Below are 18,030 nucleotides of genomic sequence, written 5' to 3' on the forward strand. Positions count from 1 at the left end.
GATTGACTTTTATTTCTTAGATCGATAGAACATGTCAACATGCGAACATGTGTATAAAAATACCATTGCATGTATGTTGAAGTAAACCGCAACATAATCCGCGCAGTTGATGACCACAGGAGGCGTGGAAGGTTTGTTGGGGGAGTCCAGTACAGTTATGTGTCGAGTCGATGTGACGCACTGACGAATACATTGAGCATGAACTCCACGTGCACCGCGTCACACTGCACCACAGTCCCCTGTTCAATGGAAATGGATTCTTCCGTTGCGCGAGAGACGGACACTGTCCCAAAACGCAGTGTTCACGCCGATATTTCGTAAGTTTGATAAGCAGTATATGAATAAATATTATCCACTTCAATTGCAACGTAATTCAGACATTAATCCATATTAAATCCAATAATATTAAATGATTGCCAGAGATTTGTTTTTTCCATGAGTATATTACTAGAGAAGACAAGAAAACTTTTGAAGCGTTACATGAACACGGCGGCAAAGTCTGTTTTTCATCAGATTAAATTTACAATAAATACTGAAAATGATAAACAATGTCTTTCCACTGTAAACGAGCGCGTGCAGGCCGTAACTAGGGAAAAGCACATTCTGCTTGTGATGAACACACAAGTTGGCACTGTCTCTCATTATTGCGGTAAAAAAATGTCATGCCTTTCAGGGTTTAAATAAAAATATAACTGAAAGACCATCAACATATAGAGACATTTAAGAACTAGAAGACCAGATATGGCATGTTGTTAACACTTGTTTAAACTACCAATCGTCACCCATAGCTTACTCAGAAAAAATGTGACTCTCTCTAATTATTGCGGTAGACTTTCCAACAAATGTCATGCATTTAAGGGTTTAAACAAAAAAAACTGAACAACGAACAAAATGGCGAGAATTTTAATGTAAGCAATTGTTTGAAATTTTGAACTACATGTACTTTATATTCAATTACCCATAAGGCCATATTTCAATTATCCACAAGTCCCATAGATTTTTCAGAACATTATTTCATTAGACAATGGCGGCATGGCTGCCGCGGAATAATCGCGCCTCGTAACTTGCAGAGTAGCGTCCCTTTGAACAGACAATGTCACTATGGCGACGTTTTCATTCGTCATCGACGTTCGCAAAATGTGCACGCGCAAAGAACATTGTCTTATACATCTCCCGGACTTATCAAACTCTTCCCAAACAGAAGATTATGTCTGGTAGGTGATAATTTGAAACTGATATCAATGTGTCTTCAGTGAGAACGTAAATGGTATGATTTCATATAATACTTTCTCACATTCTTCATTGTCTTGAATGAGTTTACGTTTCCCTTCAGACATATGGCACACATATAGTGTTAATAGATGTTGTCACGTGTTCTGTATATTCTTCATTTTTAAGTAAGTTAATACCAGACGTAATTTACCTGGAATCGAACACAGTCCTTCAGCGCCTTCAAAGTTAATACGACCATCATATTGGAGTAGATCTACTTGGAAAAGGAATCATGCACATCAGTGAAGAAAACGTTTGAAATATCAAGCAGATCTTGCAATTTATTATTCATCATTTCATGTCTGACCTGTCGTTAATGTATTTATTCTATACCATCGGCAGCCCTTAAACTTGGTCTTGCCGCCTACCTGTCGACATCAGGTACTGGGGTACGGAGACTCCCTTCTACCATCGCCGGACATGCCGCCTGACTGGTAGGTAACTGTTTTACTTATGCTTGTTCTTCTTCACTAAAGTAAGTAAATTTATCACCAATAAAACACGCAAAATGATAGTTAAGATACGAATTTAAGGTGTGGTATTTAAGGGAAACACATTTCTTAAGAAATAAGAAGGCATGCAGAGATTCAATAAGACGACAGTAATTGAACAGGAAGGCGGTGATGAAACAATTTAGCTCACGTACGCAGTTAAACATTTGATATATATTAGAACTTTCTCGTTATGTGTCTTTGTGTGTTTTTTATAACAGTTGTTTGAAGCAATGGATACGCTGCCTGCTTTTGGACCGAGTCAGTTCAGCATCTTCGGGGTAAGATTTCCTGATATCCGTCGCTGTTGTCAATTACATTTGGGGTTCTATTAACACGATATTGTATCGAGAAGGATTAACTATATTTATGATAATATTTATATTATCATCCCATTAGCATTAGCTTGTTACCACGTTTACATGTTGTTTAACGCCGCACAGTATTCCAGGTATATGGCGGCAGCCTGTAAATAATCGAGTTCAGGACTAAGCATGTATTACATGTAATAATCATGCACATATATAGTATAATAATACCATTGCTTTGTCTTGTATTTCCATAAGATCAGCGCATGAGAGGGAGGCTGTTCTTGTCATACACGTGTTCTTATTTCAGGAAGATGCAATGGACACACAACCTTCCACGGCACAGCCAGTTCAGTATATTTTCGTTATGTAACTTTATGTTTTCATTGTTACTCTTTCTATACAATCTGGCTGTGGGAGATATGGTGATTGTAACAGGAGACACATGGATCGTATCATAATGTTTACTTGTTTGTTTGTTTATTTCAGAACAATGACATGGACACAGCACCTGCAATGGGACATGGGCAGTTCAGCATCTTTGCCAAGGTAAGAAACCTTATTTCTGAAATCTGGATAACGACTGAATCTAAATGCATGCTTCTGGCTTTAACAAATGTTTATAATCATCTTAAAGACATAATCAACTGTTCAAAACACTGTATTAACATATCCCTTTAGTTAAGTTTACATTTCTAATAAGTTGTAATTTCTTTCAAACACGCTACACCACTAAACATTTAGCACCTTGAACAAGTGGACATGTTGGAAGTACACACCTGATGGTATTTCCTCTCTTCAGCCTCAAAGTTGGAAGAATGTGAGCGGCACGTTTGGTACCATGAATCTGAGCCACATCCTGAAGACAGGGCACTGAAGTTCACCTTCATAACTCAAGTGCAAGGCGGATCGGCACAGACGGACATTGCCGTGTGTATAGGACCGACCTTGACCTTGCCTTGTGTATAGGACCGACACTTGGGTGCATAGATGATCTTCATAGTTATACGATTGTACCTGGGTAGAGAAATTGAAGTAATTAATAGAAAGATGATTTGGAACATTACTATTCCAAAATGATATGTTCATTGTCATTAATCAGTTTTACATACTTTATGTAAATAGCTATACATTTTGATTGAGTTTACCAGATATAGATACCACTTGTTTTCATGAATACATTCCTCGTAAACTGTAAATACATTTGTATTCTGTATTTTATATATTTGCTGTTAAACAGAACAATTTTACCACATAACCACAGCCATGTACAAAAGTATTGTGTGTAGATAGTCTCTGAAATAGCATTATGTGATCTATATATAGTGTTTTTGTTACACATTGTTATTATTACTATAAATTTATTGATAAATATATTTTTATATCTTTCAATAAGAACTTCCTACGTAACATGTGAATGTATATTTGTTTATGATGCAATTTATCAAAACAGTTTTACCTTATGAATTATACCAGAAATCTTATTATGATATAGATATTTATATGTCCTTGAAAATATCATACATGTGATCTATAAATAGTACTATTGTTATGCATGCTTATTATGCAGTTATTGATTATTACATTGATACTTTTTAAAAAGAGCTTCCTACATAATATGTGAATAGATGTATTTGTATATGCAACTTTTCAAAACAGCTTTACCTCATAAATTATACAAAACATCTTATTATAAAAAGATATTCATATTGTCTTAAAAATATGAATCATGTGATCTATAAATAGAACTATTGTTATGTATGTTTATTATTGCTTTATATTTATAAGATAATATAAAGATAGTTTAAAAAAAGAGCCTCCCACATAAGCTATGCATTTATATATGTATAATGCTGTTTAGTAGAACATTTCCACCTCATAATTCATGAATAATGTGTGCATGGATTCTCTACAATATGATGCATGGGATCTACAATGTAGAACTATTGTTACACATTGTAATTATTACTATACATATATGTTGTTTTCTGTATTGTTATTTTTGAATAAAGGTTTTTGCATTGTTGATGTTTTTGCCTGTCTATTGTTTCCATAGGTGTTGTAGTGCACTTGCTAACTGTCAGCTACAACTTGGAAGTAACCTACACACTCCACACACTAATATTATAGATGTGGGAGTTGGTAAAAATACAACAATGTCAACAAGCTTGAACAAACCTTGTCACGCCGTACCCCATTATCCAGAAACACTCTCTTTCGGCCTCCTTCTGTTGGGAATGTGTATATATATATAGTTACAATACTGTTGTGCAATGATTCGTTACACCGGATTATATCACTGGGGACTGGGTCCTGAAGACTAACAGGGTTTCAGCCTCGGATTATCCAAAGTATATTCAATCTCATTAAAATCAGATCTAAGTTCTCGCTGCCGCTAAACAAAGATCTGAGGACATCCCATTACGGGTCACGTCAGACCGACCTTTCGCGAACTTTGACCGACCATTGAAATGACTAACAAGAAGTCGACATCAGCCATTTAGAAAGCAGCTTTCTCCAGCTTTACGGCACTCGTTTCAACCTGGCGATATCCATTTCAGACTACGCATGAAAAATAATAATTGTTCAGAAAGGTCGACATGTAGACTCGACGTGCACAATGAATCATCCAAAACATTAATTTGTGACCTAAAGGCTGAGCTACTTCTGTGTCAAGCTTTGAAAACTACTGTTGTGTATAAACACACCGACGACTACATTCATTGTATGGACACGTTTTTCGTTGAAAGTTTCAACAATTCGCTGCTGCAATATCATAACAAAAGACTTAACTTTTCTGACGATGTTTATCGTTTTCGGACGAATATGGCCGTATTAGACTGGAATGAACATGTAAATAGACCAACAACATCATCAAGATATGTCATGGATGCTAGAAACCCAAGACGCCAGGCCGAGACTAAAGTTCCCAAACGGAAAACTTACAACATGTGGGATCAGATTTGGAAGGACTATGTCGCCATTTTCCTCGAGTAAACGTAGGTACATTTTTACCTGTGAAGATCCGGGTTAAAAAAGGTCTTCAGCAACCCATGCTTGTCGTAAAAGGCGACTAACGGGATCGGGTGATCAGGCACGCCCACTTGGTTGAAGCATGTCATCGTATCCCAAATGCGTAGATCGATGCTCATGATGTCAATCACTGGATTGTCTGACCCAGACTCGATTATTTACAGAAAATAGCTGGAATATGGCTTAGTGCGGCGTGACACACCAACAATCAAATTTAATACGAAAACATTGTTACATTTTGAAGTGTCATAACATCTGTCATATCGCCCCGAAGGACATACCTTAAACCTCCGGCGATGGGCTGAACTTGATACTTATCAGTATATATTTGTGTACATTCAGACTACATCGATATATATAAAATTTATAATTCGTATTGTGATCATATGATAGAAAGATAGATCAAAACATTTGCAAAGTCGCTAACAATTACTTATAAAAGAAGAGACAGAAAGCAATGTTTACCTGAAGTTAGAAGTGGGTGGGTGTATGGGTCGGTTTTAAGAAAGACTCCCATAGTGATTCATGGTCAGACCTGGACCCTACCAGCCTATGCTGGCCGTAAGAGGCGACATAATGGATCGGATGGTCAGGCTCGGTGACTTGATTGTTTGTGTGTCATCGTACCCCTAAAGCGTGGATCATTGCTCATAATATCAATCCCTGGTCTGTTTGATCCATTACTTGATATATCATCGGAGTGATGCTAAACACCGTCATAGCGCGACTAACCGCGATAAACATGGCCGTCCAAAAACGATAGAAAAACAACTTACAAACCACAGAAAATTATTGTCACGGGTTTGAAAAGTCGCGCCTCGTAGCTTGCAGAGTAGCGTCCCTTTGAACAGAAAACGTCACGCGACGTTTTCATTCGTCATCGACGTTCGCTGAATGTGCACACGCAAAGAACATTGTCTCTGCTTTTGTTGCTAATACATTGTCTTATACGTCTACGGAACTTCTCAAACTCTTTCCAAAGAGTTAATCAAGAAGATTATGTCTGGTAGGTGGTAATTTTGAAACTTTATCAATTTGTCTTCAGCGAAAACGTATGCTATGGTTTTAGGTACTATTCTCACACTCTAGAATGTTGTGAATGAGTTTACGTTTCTTCTTGGAAACATGTCACACACATAGTGTTAATATATTATGTTGTCAAGTATACTAAAGTTGTATATGCCCTGAAAGTTACCTAACGGAACAATGCTTGGTCGGTAGTTATTTCAGAGTTACCTAAATTTGTCTTATGAACTGTTAAGAATATTGTCTCTCATACTCTTCATTGTTTTGGATTAATTCACGGTTTCTTTCAGAAGTAAGAGGAGTAAGTTGGGTTTAACACGGGTTTCAGCAATATTCCAGCAATACCACGGCGGGGAACACCAGAAGTGGGCTTCACGCGTTGTATCCATGTGGGGAATCGAGCTCAGGCCTTCAGCGCCTTTATGTCAATACGTGCGACTATCATATTGGAGTAGATCTACTTGGAAATTGAATCATGCATTTCCGTGAAGAAAAAACTTGAAATATCAAGCAGATCGTGCAATTTAATATTTATCATTTCTTGTATCACCTGCCGTTAATGAATTTATTCTATACCATTGGCAGCCCTTAAACTTGGTCTTGCCGCCTACCTGTCGACATCAGGCACTGGGGTACGGAGACTCCCTTCTACCATCGCCGGACATAACGCCCGACAGGTTTGTAACTGTTTTACGTCTGTTGGTCTTTGTACAAAAGACAGTAAATGCAGCACACGAAACACGCAAAGTATAGTACACATACGGAGGGGTCATGTTTGAAGTAAACAAGTTTCTTAGAAATAAGAAGTCAGAGATTGAATAAGACGGTAGGAGTTAAATGGCTCACGTATGTGGTTAAATATTTCTTATGTATCATAACGTTTTCATTGTATGTCTTTGTGTCTACTTTATAACAGTTGTTTGAAGCAATGGATACGCTGCCTGCTTTTGGACCGAGTCAGTTCAGCATCTTTGGGGTAAGAATTCTTCATATTCTTTTGGGGGGTTATATTAAGGTGACCATCGAGAAGGATGAACTATATTAATAATGATATGTTGATTTATTTTCTCACACCATTAGGGTTAGCTTGTTAGCCTGTTTGCATGTTGTGTAACGCCGCACAATAGTCCAGCTTTATTGCGGCAGCTTGTAAATAATTGAATCTGGATTAGACAAAGTAACGATTGATAATCTGATCAACGATCCACGAGCACAATGGCAATGCCAATCAAATCACCGCCTGGCCACCCGATCCCAATGTCGCCTTTTTTTTATTATGCGCAAATATAGATGGGGGTGTTTGATAGACAGAAGGTCTAGGATTTCCGTGATTTCAATCAGAACGTGGGATTCCTCTTGCATTATCCAGGTCAACCAGACAACATTCTTTGTTGAATACACATCGTATTCTGGACGGAGCGTTACATACATAAACGTATCATGCTTAAAGGTCACCTTATTGCTTTCTCTTGTATAAAATTCGGCGCATGGGAGGGAGGCTGTTCCAGTGATACATGTGTTCTAATTTCAGGAAGAGGCAATGGACTCCCAACCTTACACAGGGCACAGCCAGTTTAGTATATTTTCGGTATGTATCATTATGTTTCATTGTTACTCTTTCTATACAATCTGGCAGTGGGAAAGGTGGTATTTGTAACATGAGACACATGGATCGTATCATAATGTTAACCTGTTCGTTTGTTTATTTATTTCAGAACAATGACATGGACACAGCACCTGCAATGGTGCATGGGCAGTTCAGCATCTTTGCCAAGGTAAGAAAACATATTTCTGAAATCTGGATAACGACTGAATCTTAATGCATGCTTCTGGCTTTACCAAATGTTTATAATCATCTTAAAGACATAATCAACTATTCAAAACAATGTGTTAACATATCACTTTAGTTTAGCTTACATTTCTAACACCTCAAGTTGTAATTTCTTTCAAATACTCTACACCACTAAACATGTAGCACCTTGAACAAGTGGACATGTTGAAGTACACACCTGATGGTATTTCCTCTTTCCAGTCTCAAAGTTGGAAGAATGTGAGCGGCACGTTTGGTACCATGAATCTGAGCCACATCCTGAAGACAGGGCACTGAAGTTCACCTTCATAACTCAAGTACAAGGCGGATCGGCACAGACGGACATTGCCGTGTGTCTAGGACCGACCTTGACCTTGCCTTGTGTACAGGAGCGACACTTGGGTGCATAGATGATCTTCATAGGTATAAGATTGTATCTCTATTGATCATCTTTGAGGGAAATCATGGACTTGTGTTTCAAAGAATGGCTAAGATTGTATACATGTTATTGAGAGTTATGCCTGGTCATTTGATGTAGTGATGAGGTTGGAGTGACTGGTTCTGAAAGGTTGGGGATGATGTGAGAGAAGATGAGAGTGGATTGGTTCGGTTTGGACAGGCAGCATGGAGCAAGTTCGGATGGGGAAGTAAAGGATGTTGGCCTTGGTTAGGACTAGAGGAAGAGAGAATTGATGACTAGAAGTGTGGTTATGGGGTAGGGATGTGAAATGTGTCTTACTAGGTTAGGATAGTGAGTGATCCAGTGAAAAAATCAAGGTAGCATCAGCAATACTTCGGGGGAGGAAGTAATTAATAGAAGGATGATTGGAGCATTACTATTAAAACAAGATGTGTCGTTATCGTTGATTAGGTTTACATAGTTTATATAAATATCTATGCATTTAGATTGAGTATACCAGTTGTAGATACCACTTGTTTTCATGAATACATTCCTCGTAAACTGTAAATACATATGTATTTAGTATTTTATGTATTTGCTGTTGAGCCTTACATGTTTACCGCATAACCACAGCAATGTAGTAACATATTTTGTGTACATAGTCTCATATAAGCATTATGTGATCTATATATAGTGCTTTTCTTACACATTGTTATTACAATATATTTATTGATAAATATATATTTATCAAGAACTTCCCTCGTAACATGTGAACGTATATATGTATGTGCAATTTATCAAAACAGTTTTACCTCATAAATTATACCAAAAATCTTATTTTTAAAAAGATGTTGGTATGTTCTTAAAAATATCAAACACGTGATCCATAAAAAGTACTATTGTTATGCTTGTTTATTATTCCTTTACATTTATTGATTATTCTATTGAAATTAAATAAAAGGAGCTTCCTACATAATTTATGAGTTTATATAACTATCTATAATGCTGTTTAGTAGAGCATTTCCAACTCATAATTCATAAATAATGTGTGCATATGGATTCTTTACAATATGATGCATGTGATCTACAATGTAGTACTATTGTTACACATTGTAATTATTACCTTACATCTGTTGATATTTGTATTGTTATTTTTCAATAAAGCTTATTGCATTGTTAATGTTTTTTGTCTGTCTATTGTTTGCATAACGGAACTGTTGTAGTGCACTTGCTAACTGTCAGCTACAACTTGGAAGTAAACTATACACTCCACACACTAATATTATAGATGTGGGAGTTGGTAAAAATACAACAATGTCTACAAGCTTGAACAAACCTTGTCACCCTTTCGGTCTCCTGCTGTTTGGAATGTGTGTATATAGTGACTGGAACATACTGTTGTCCAATGACTCGTTAAACCGGATTATGTCACTGGGGATTGGACAATGAAGACTAACAGGGTTTCAGCCTCGATTATCCAGTGTACAATATTCCTATCCTAATACAAAAGTAGATTGGCCGTGTCACATTAAAAGACTTTGAAAGATGGTACTTGTTGTTACCCTGCCCGACGCTCCGTATTAAGGGGCTAATACAAGGACTGGTCGGCTCGGGGTTTCGGTATTCATGTTAAACTCACCCATGGTATCTCAGTGGGTTAGCACTATTAAAATCGTCATTAGTCGGGACTAGTACAATCAGCCACACACGCGCACACGCACGCACGCACGCACGCACATACACACACACTGGAGATGTACTGATCATGTATCGCGCTCTACCACTAGACCACGGAGGCGGGCGGATCATAATATCAATCACTGGTTCGTTTGGTTCAGACTTGGTTTTTACAGGTAAAGGTGAGTTCGCATGAGTATTGCTGAGGACTGCTTTACACAACAGTTAACAAACCAACTTTCAGCAATATCCCGGGGATACAAACATTTGCTTTGTACATTGTGCCTTGTGCCCATTTGGAGAATCTTGGTGATAAGTGAACTACACTATACTAATCGGACCCGACACGTGACGGTGTGGGTTAGAATTGGTCTTCAGCAACCCATGCTTGTCGTAAGAGGCGACTAATGGGATCGGGTGATCAAGCTCTCTGACTTGGTTGATGCACGTCATCGTATCCGAATTGAGTAGATCAATGCTCATGTCACTGGATTGTCTGGTTCCGAGTCGATTATATTTAAAGACTGCCGTCAGATAGATGGAATATTGGTGAGTGCGGCGTTAAACAACGGTCCCTGAGGTATCGCTTGTCGTATTCTAGACTATTAACCCCACTTTAAAATTGCGTGGAAGATTTGGTCCCTGCAGTTACCTATGGTATAGAGATTCCGTGGTAGATTTGGTCCCTGCAGTAACCTATTTTACAGAAATTCCGCAGTAGAATTGATCCGTGCAGTAGCCTAGGTTACAGAAATTCTGTGGCAGAATTGGTCCCTACAGTAACCCATGTTATAGAAATTCCATGGTAGAATTGATCTGTTTGATCTGTGCAGTAACCTTTGGTACAGAAATTCCGTGGTAGACTTGTTCTGTGCAGTAACCTAGGTTACAGAAATTCCGTGGCAGAATTGGTCCCTGCAGTAACCCATGTTATAGAAATTCCATGGTAGAATTGATCTGTTTGATCTGTGCAGTAACCTTTGGTACAGAAATTCCGTGGTAGACTTGTTCTGTGCAGTAACCTAGGTTACAGAAATTCCGTGGTAGAATTGATCTGTGCATTAACCTATGTTACAGAAATTCTATGGTAGAATTGGCCCCTGCAGTAACCTGTGTTACAGAAATTCTATGGTAGAATTGGTCACTGCAGTAACCTAAATTACAGAAATTCCGTGCCAGAATTGGTCCCTTTAGTAACCTATGTTACAGAAATGCCGTGGTAGAATTGGCCCCTTCAGTAACCTATGTTACAGAAATTCCGTGGTAGAATTGGTCCCTTCAGAAACCTTTGTTACAGAAGTCCATGGTAGAATTGGCCCCTTCAGTAACCTATATGTTACAGAAATTCCGTGGCAAAATTGGTCCCTGCAGTAACCTATGTTACAGTAATTCCGTGGTAGAATTGGTCCCTTCAGAAACCTTTGTTACAGAAGTCCATGGTAGAATTGGCCCCTTCAGTAACCTATGTTACAGAAATTCCGTGGCAGAATTGGTCCCTGCAGTAACCTATGTTACAGAAATTCCGTGGTAGAATTGGTCCCTTCAGAAACCTTTGTTACAGAAGTCCATGGTAGAATTGGTCCCTTCAGTAACCTATGCGCGTTGTAAGAGTCGACTAAAACTGATCGGGTGCTCATGGCTGTCATGGCAGTTCCTGATGGTGCGTGTCATCGTGATGTCTTGGTCACGGCTTGACCAACAATCCACACCTTGACTTCACACATTATATCCATGTTAGGAATCGAACCGGCATGGCGCGAGAGCTTCAACCACAGGGTTACCGCCCCATGTAGCTAATCCCACATTTCTGTGACGTAAGTAGTAATTCAACATTTGGTCTCTGCAGTAACCTATGCTTGTCGTTAGACTACAATTGATCGGGTCGTCAGACTCTGTGAACTGGCAGACTGTCTTCGTGCCCCGATGGTGTGGATCGCCGCTCAAGCTTTCCGCTTTCCCAGTTTTTCCCAGACTTGCAACACACAGGAGCTTCGAACGTCACTGGAAACATTCTGGCTTATTTATATTTTCGTTAAAAGTCTCTGAATATTTGCTTTCGTGCCTTTTCTTTTGTTTATAAAGTTTCTTTAACAATCACCAGTGTCTTTATTGACTTTTCTAGATCAATAGAACATGTCAACATGCGAACATGTGTATAAAAATACCATTGCATGTATATTGAAGTAAACCGCTACATAATCCGTGCAGTTGATGACTAGGCATGTTATTAACACTTGTTTAAATTACCAATCGGCTCCCATAGCTTACTCAGAAAAAATATGTCTCACTCTTATCATTGGGGTAGACTTTCCAACAAATGTCATGCATTTCAGGGTTTAAAAAAACCAAACTTAACAAAGAACAAAATGGCGAGAATTTTGATGAAAGCAATTGTTTGAAATTTTGAACAACATGTACTTTCTATTCAATTACCCAAAAGGCCATATTTCTATTATCCACAAGTCCTATAGATGTTTCAGAAAATTATTTCAATTGGACAATGGCGGCATGGCTGCCGCGGAATAATCACGACTCGTAACTTACAGAGTAGCGTCCCTTTGAACAGACAACGTCACTATGGCGACGTTTTCATTCGTCATCCACGTTCGCCGAATGTGCACGCGCAAAGAACACCGTCTCTACTTTTGTTGCCAATAGATTGTTTTATACATCTCCCGGACTTATCAAACTCTTCCCAAACAGAAGATTATGTCTGGTAGGTGATAATTTGAAACTGCTATCAATTTGTCTTCAGTGAGAACGTGAATGGTATGATTTTAATACTTTCTCACATTCTTGATTGTTATGAATGAGTTTACGTTTCCCTCCAGACATATGGCACAAACATAGTGTTAATAGATGTTGTCACGTGTTCTGTATATTCTTCATTTGTAAGTAAGTTAATACCAGACGTAATTTACCTGGAATCAAACACAGTCCTTCAGCGCCTTCAACGTCAATCATATTGGAGTAGATCTACTTGAAAAAGGAATCATGCACATCAGTGACAAAAAGGTTTGAAATATCAAGCAATATCTTCAGTGAGAACGTGAATGGTATGATTTTAATACTTTTCACATTCTTGATTGTTATGAATGAGTTTACGTTTCCCTTCAGACATATGGCACACATATAGTGTTAATAGATGTTGTCACGTGTTCTGTATATTCTTCATCTTTAAGTTAGTTAGTACCAGACGGAATTTACCTGGAATCAAATTCAGGCCTTCAGCGCCGTCAACGTCAATACGACCATCATATATTGAAGTAGATCTACTTTGAAAAGAAATCATGCATTTCAGTGAAAAAACGTTTGAAATATCAAGTAGATCTTGCAATTTATTATTCATCATTTCATGTCTGACCTGATTTTAATGTATTTATTCTATACCATCAGCAGCCCTTAAACTTGGTCTTGCGGCCTACCTGTCGACATCAGGCACTGGGGTACGGAGACTCCCTTCGACCGTCGCCGGACATAACGCCCGACAGGTAGGTAACTGTTTTACTCATGCTTGTTCTTCTTCACAAAAGTAAGTAAATCTATCAACAATAAAATACGCAAAATAATAGTTCAGATACGAATTTAAGGTGTGGTATTTAAGGGAAACACATTTCTTAAGAAATAAGAAGGCATGCAGAGATTCAATAAGACGACAGTAATTGAACACGAAGGCGGTGATGAAACAATTTAGCTCACCTACGCGGTTAAACATTTGATATTTATAAGAACTCATTGTGTGTCTTTGTGTCTACTTTATAAAAGTTGTTAGAAGCAATGGATACGCTGCCTGCATTTGGACCGAGTCAGTTCAGCATCTTCGGGGTAAGATTTCCTAATATCCGTCGCTGTTGTCAATTACATTTCGGGTTACATTAAGGTGTCCATCGAGAAGGATGAACTATATTTATGATAATATTTATATTATCATCCCATTAGCATTAGCTTGTTATCACGTTTACATGTTGTTTAACGCCGCACAGTATTCCAGGTATATGGCGGCAGCCTGTAAATAATCGAGTTCAGGACTAAGCATGTATTACATGTAATAATCATCATGCACATATACTACCATTGCTTTGTCTTGTATTTCCATAAGATCGGAGCATGGGAGGGAGGCTGTTCCAGTGATACATTTGTACTAATTTCAGGAAGAGGCAATGGACACACAACCTTACACAGGGCACAGCCAGTTCAGTATATTTTCGGTATGTAACTTTATGTTTTCATTGTTACTCAATCTGGCAATGGGAGATATGGTGATTGTAACAGCAGACCCATGGATCGTATCATAATGTTTACTTGTTTGTTTGTTTATGTCAGAACAATGACATGGACACAGCACCTGCGATGGGACATGGGCAGTTCAGCATCTTTGCCAAGGTAAGAAATCTTATTTCTGAAACGTGAATAAGGACTGAATCTTAATGCATTTCTGGCTTTACCAAATGTTTATGATCAGCTTAAAGACATAATCAACTGTTCAAAACACTGTGTTAACAAATCACTTCTTTAGTTTAGTTTACATTTCTAACACCTCAAGTTGTAATTTCTTTCAAATACTCTACACCACTAAACATATACCACCTTGAACAAGTGGACATGTTGAAGTACACACCTGATGGTATTTCCTCTCTTCAGCCTCAAAGTTGGAAGAATGTGAGCGGCACGTTTGGTACCATGAATCTGAGCCACATCCTGAAGACAGGGCACTGAAGTTCACCTTCATAACTCAAGTACAAGGCGGATCGGCACAGACGGACATTGCCGTGTGTATAGGACCGACCTTGACCTTGCCTTGTGTACAGGAGCGACACTTGGGTGCATAGATGATCTTCATAGGTATAATAACATTGTATCTGTATTGATCATCTTTGAGGGAAATGATGGACTTGTGTTTCAAAGAATGGCTAAAATTGTATACATGTTATTGAGAGTTGTGTCTGGCCATTTGATGTAGTGATGAGGTTGGAGTGACTGGTTCTTAAAGGTTGGGGATGATGTGAGAGAAGATGAGAGTGGATGGGTTCGGTTTGGACAGGCAGCATGGAGCAGGTTCGGATGGGGAAGTAAAGGATGTTGGGCTGGGTTAGGACTAGAGGACGAGAGAATTGATGACTAGAAGTGTGTGGTAGTGTGTGGTGTTTCTAAGTGAGTTAGTATTTAAGGAAGGGGGGAACTATGGGGTAGGGACGTGGAATGTGTCTGGGTTACGACAGTGGGTGAAACAGTGCAATTATCAAGGTAGCTTGTTTCCATTTGTATTTAGTATTTTATGTATTTGCTGTTGAGCAATACAATTTTACCACATAACCACAGCAATGTACATATTTTGTGTATATACTCTCACATAAACATTATGTGATTTATTTATAGTGCTATATTGTTCCATGTTGTTATTACTATATGTTTATTGATAAAAATCTTATTTAAAAAACTATGTTGGTATGTTCTTAAAAATATCAAACATGTGATCCATAAATAGTACTATTGTTATGCATGTTTATTATTCCTTTACATTTATTGATTATTATATTGATATTTGAATAAAAAGAGCATCCTACATAACCTGTGAGTTTATATATGTATAATGCTGTGTAGTAGAATATATCCACCTTATACTTAATGAATAATGTGTGCAGATGGATTCTGTACAATATGATGCATGTGATCTACGATGTAATACTGTTGTTACACATTGTAATTATTACTATACATCTGTTGATGTTTGTATTGTTATTTATCAATAAAGCTTATTGCATTGTGGATGTTTTTTTTCTGTCTATTGTTTTCATAATGGAACTGTTGTAGTGCACTTGCTAACTGTCAGCTACAACTGGGAAGTAAACTATACACTCCACACACTAATATTATAGATGTGGGAGTTGGTAAAAATACTACAATGTCTACAAGCTTGAATAAACCTTGTCACTCTTTCAGTGGCCTACTGTTGGGAATGTGTGTATTTAGTGACTGGGACATGCTGTTGTCCAATGCCTCGTTAAACCGGATTATGTCACTGGGGATTGGACAATGAAGACTAACAGACTCGATTATCCAGTGTACAATATTCCTATTCTAATAAGAAAGTAGACTGGCCGTGTCATATTAAAAGGCTTTGAAAGATGGTACTTGTTGTTACCCTGCCTGACGCTCGGTATTCAGGGGCTAATACAAGGACTGGTCGGCTCGGAGTCTCGGTATTCATGTTAAACTGAGGCATGGTATCTCAGCACTATTAAAATCGGCTTTAGGCGGGACTAGTACATGCAGCCACACACACACACACTCACACACACACACACACACACACTCTCTCTCTCTCTCTCTCTCTCACTCGTGTGTGTACTTGGGAAATTCCGATCATGTATCGCAACCCGCCGTTCCTCTCTCCGGGCAGGCGCACTACCACACGACTGTGGTGATTAGAGTAATTAATATCAATCACTGGTTTGTTTGATCCAGACTTGGTTATTAACAGGTAAACGTCATTTTGCATGAGTATTGCTGAGGACTGCTTAACACAACAGTTAACAAACCAACTTTCAGCAATACCCAAGGCATGACACGACCAGGACACCAAAGATTTGCTTTGCACATTGTGCCCATCTGAAGAATCTTGGTGATGAGTGAACTACACTATCCAATCGGACCCGACACGTGACGGTCTGGGTTAGAATTGGTCTTCACCAACTCATGCTTGTCGAAAGAGGCGACTAATGGGATCGGGTGGTCAAGCTCTGACTTGGTTGATGCACGTCATCGTATCCGAATGGAGTAGATCAATGCTCATGTCAATCACTAAATTGTCTGGTTCAGAGTCGATACAATTTTACAGACCGCCGTCACATAGCTGGACTGTTGGTGAGTGCGTTGTTAAACAACAAACAAATTAATCGGCCCCTATGGTAAGAAGCAGAACTGTTCCCCAATTAATATCTCTCGCATGTCGTTTTCTAGACTATTAACCCCACGTTGAAATAGCGTAACCTATGTTACAGAAATTCCGTGGAAGAATTCTTCCCTGCAGTAACCTGTGTTACAGACATGCCATGGTAGAACTGGTCCCTTCAGTAACCTATGTTACAGAAATTCCGTTGTAGAATAGGTCCCGGCAGTAACCTATGTTACAGAAATTCCGTGGTAGAAATGGTCCCTGCAGTAACCTATGTTACAGAAATTCCGTGGTAGAATCGGTTCCTGCAGTAACCTATGTTACAGAAATTCCGTGGTAGAATCGGTTCCTGCAGTAACCTATGTTACAGAAATTCCGTGGTAGAATTGGTCCCTGCAGTAAGCTATGTTAAAGACATGCCGTGGTAGAATCGGTTCCTGCAGTAACCTATGTTACAGAAATTCCGTGGTAGAATAGGTTCCAGCAGTAACCCATGTTACAGAAATACAGTGCTAGAATCGGTCCCTGCATTAACCTATGTTAAAGAAATTCCGTTGTAGAATCTGTTCCTGCAGTAACCTATGTTACAGAAATTGTTTGGTAGAATTGGCTCACGCAGTAGCCTATGTTACAGACATGCTGTGGTAGAATTGGTCCCTGCAGCAACCTATGTTACAGAAATACCGCGCTAGAATTGGTCCCTGCATTAACTATGCATACGCGTTAACAACATGCACCTGCAGTTGTGTTTGCAAACAAAACAGCAGTGACGCTCAAGATCCTTTTGGAAGAGATTCTTCAACTTATGGTAATTCAAGCGCCATGTTGTTAGTACGCAGGACACCTATAAGAGAATTTGAAAAGTCACATTAGCGCCGCTAATATTGGACCAACAGTCGGTCACTCGCACTGCCGGAATCTCGTCCGTGCAATCAAAATGGTTCGGTTTCCTTGATCTATCAGCTGAATTTATACAAGTACCATGTCCGTACCATTTTGGAAGAGGGAAATCAGAGTGTTCGCCAAACACATTCATGTTAACTGTACCACCCTATACTGAAGACGTGAAAATCAACAAACTCAAGTCTGCTTGCATGTCAGTGAAACCTTCGAACGAC

General features: G+C 38.8%; 1 protein-coding gene and 2 long non-coding RNA genes across 5 annotated transcripts; all 3 read left to right on the forward strand.

Annotated features, from left to right (window-relative positions):
- Nucleotides 1-325: 325 nt before the first annotated feature.
- Nucleotides 326-4,163, forward strand: LOC124138495. 2 transcript variants are annotated; one of them, XR_007218163.1, is made up of 5 exons: nt 326-1,214; nt 1,615-1,706; nt 1,985-2,044; nt 2,382-2,620; nt 2,874-4,163. It is a non-coding gene; the product is annotated as an uncharacterized LOC124138495 (long non-coding RNA). The 2 variants fall into 2 exon arrangements; XR_006861639.2 differs by having other exon boundaries at nt 2,382-4,163.
- A 1,759-nt stretch (nt 4,164-5,922) lies between these two features.
- Nucleotides 5,923-15,783, forward strand: LOC124138479. 2 transcript variants are annotated; one of them, XM_048382691.1, is made up of 6 exons: nt 5,923-6,110; nt 6,716-6,807; nt 7,047-7,106; nt 14,169-14,225; nt 14,341-14,400; nt 14,659-15,783. In XM_048382691.1, the coding sequence occupies exons 1-6, from the start codon at nt 6,104-6,106 to the stop codon at nt 14,731-14,733; spliced, it is 351 nt and encodes a 116-aa protein (XP_048238648.1). In that variant the 5' UTR covers nt 5,923-6,103; the 3' UTR covers nt 14,734-15,783. The 2 variants fall into 2 exon arrangements, with proteins under 2 accessions (XP_048238648.1, XP_048238647.1); XM_048382690.1 differs by lacking the exons at nt 5,923-6,110; nt 6,716-6,807; nt 7,047-7,106 and adding exons at nt 11,798-12,733; nt 13,414-13,508; nt 13,783-13,842.
- Nucleotides 7,667-8,706, forward strand: LOC124140076. The gene is made up of 3 exons (XR_007218159.1): nt 7,667-7,718; nt 7,846-7,905; nt 8,163-8,706. It is a non-coding gene; the product is annotated as an uncharacterized LOC124140076 (long non-coding RNA).
- Nucleotides 15,784-18,030: the final 2,247 nt, after the last annotated feature.

The sequence above is a fragment of the Haliotis rufescens genome, unplaced genomic scaffold, assembly GCF_023055435.1.
Source record: "Haliotis rufescens isolate VD_foot unplaced genomic scaffold, xgHalRufe1.0.p SCAF_40, whole genome shotgun sequence".
In the NCBI taxonomy this organism is placed as follows: Eukaryota; Metazoa; Mollusca; class Gastropoda; order Lepetellida; family Haliotidae; genus Haliotis; species Haliotis rufescens.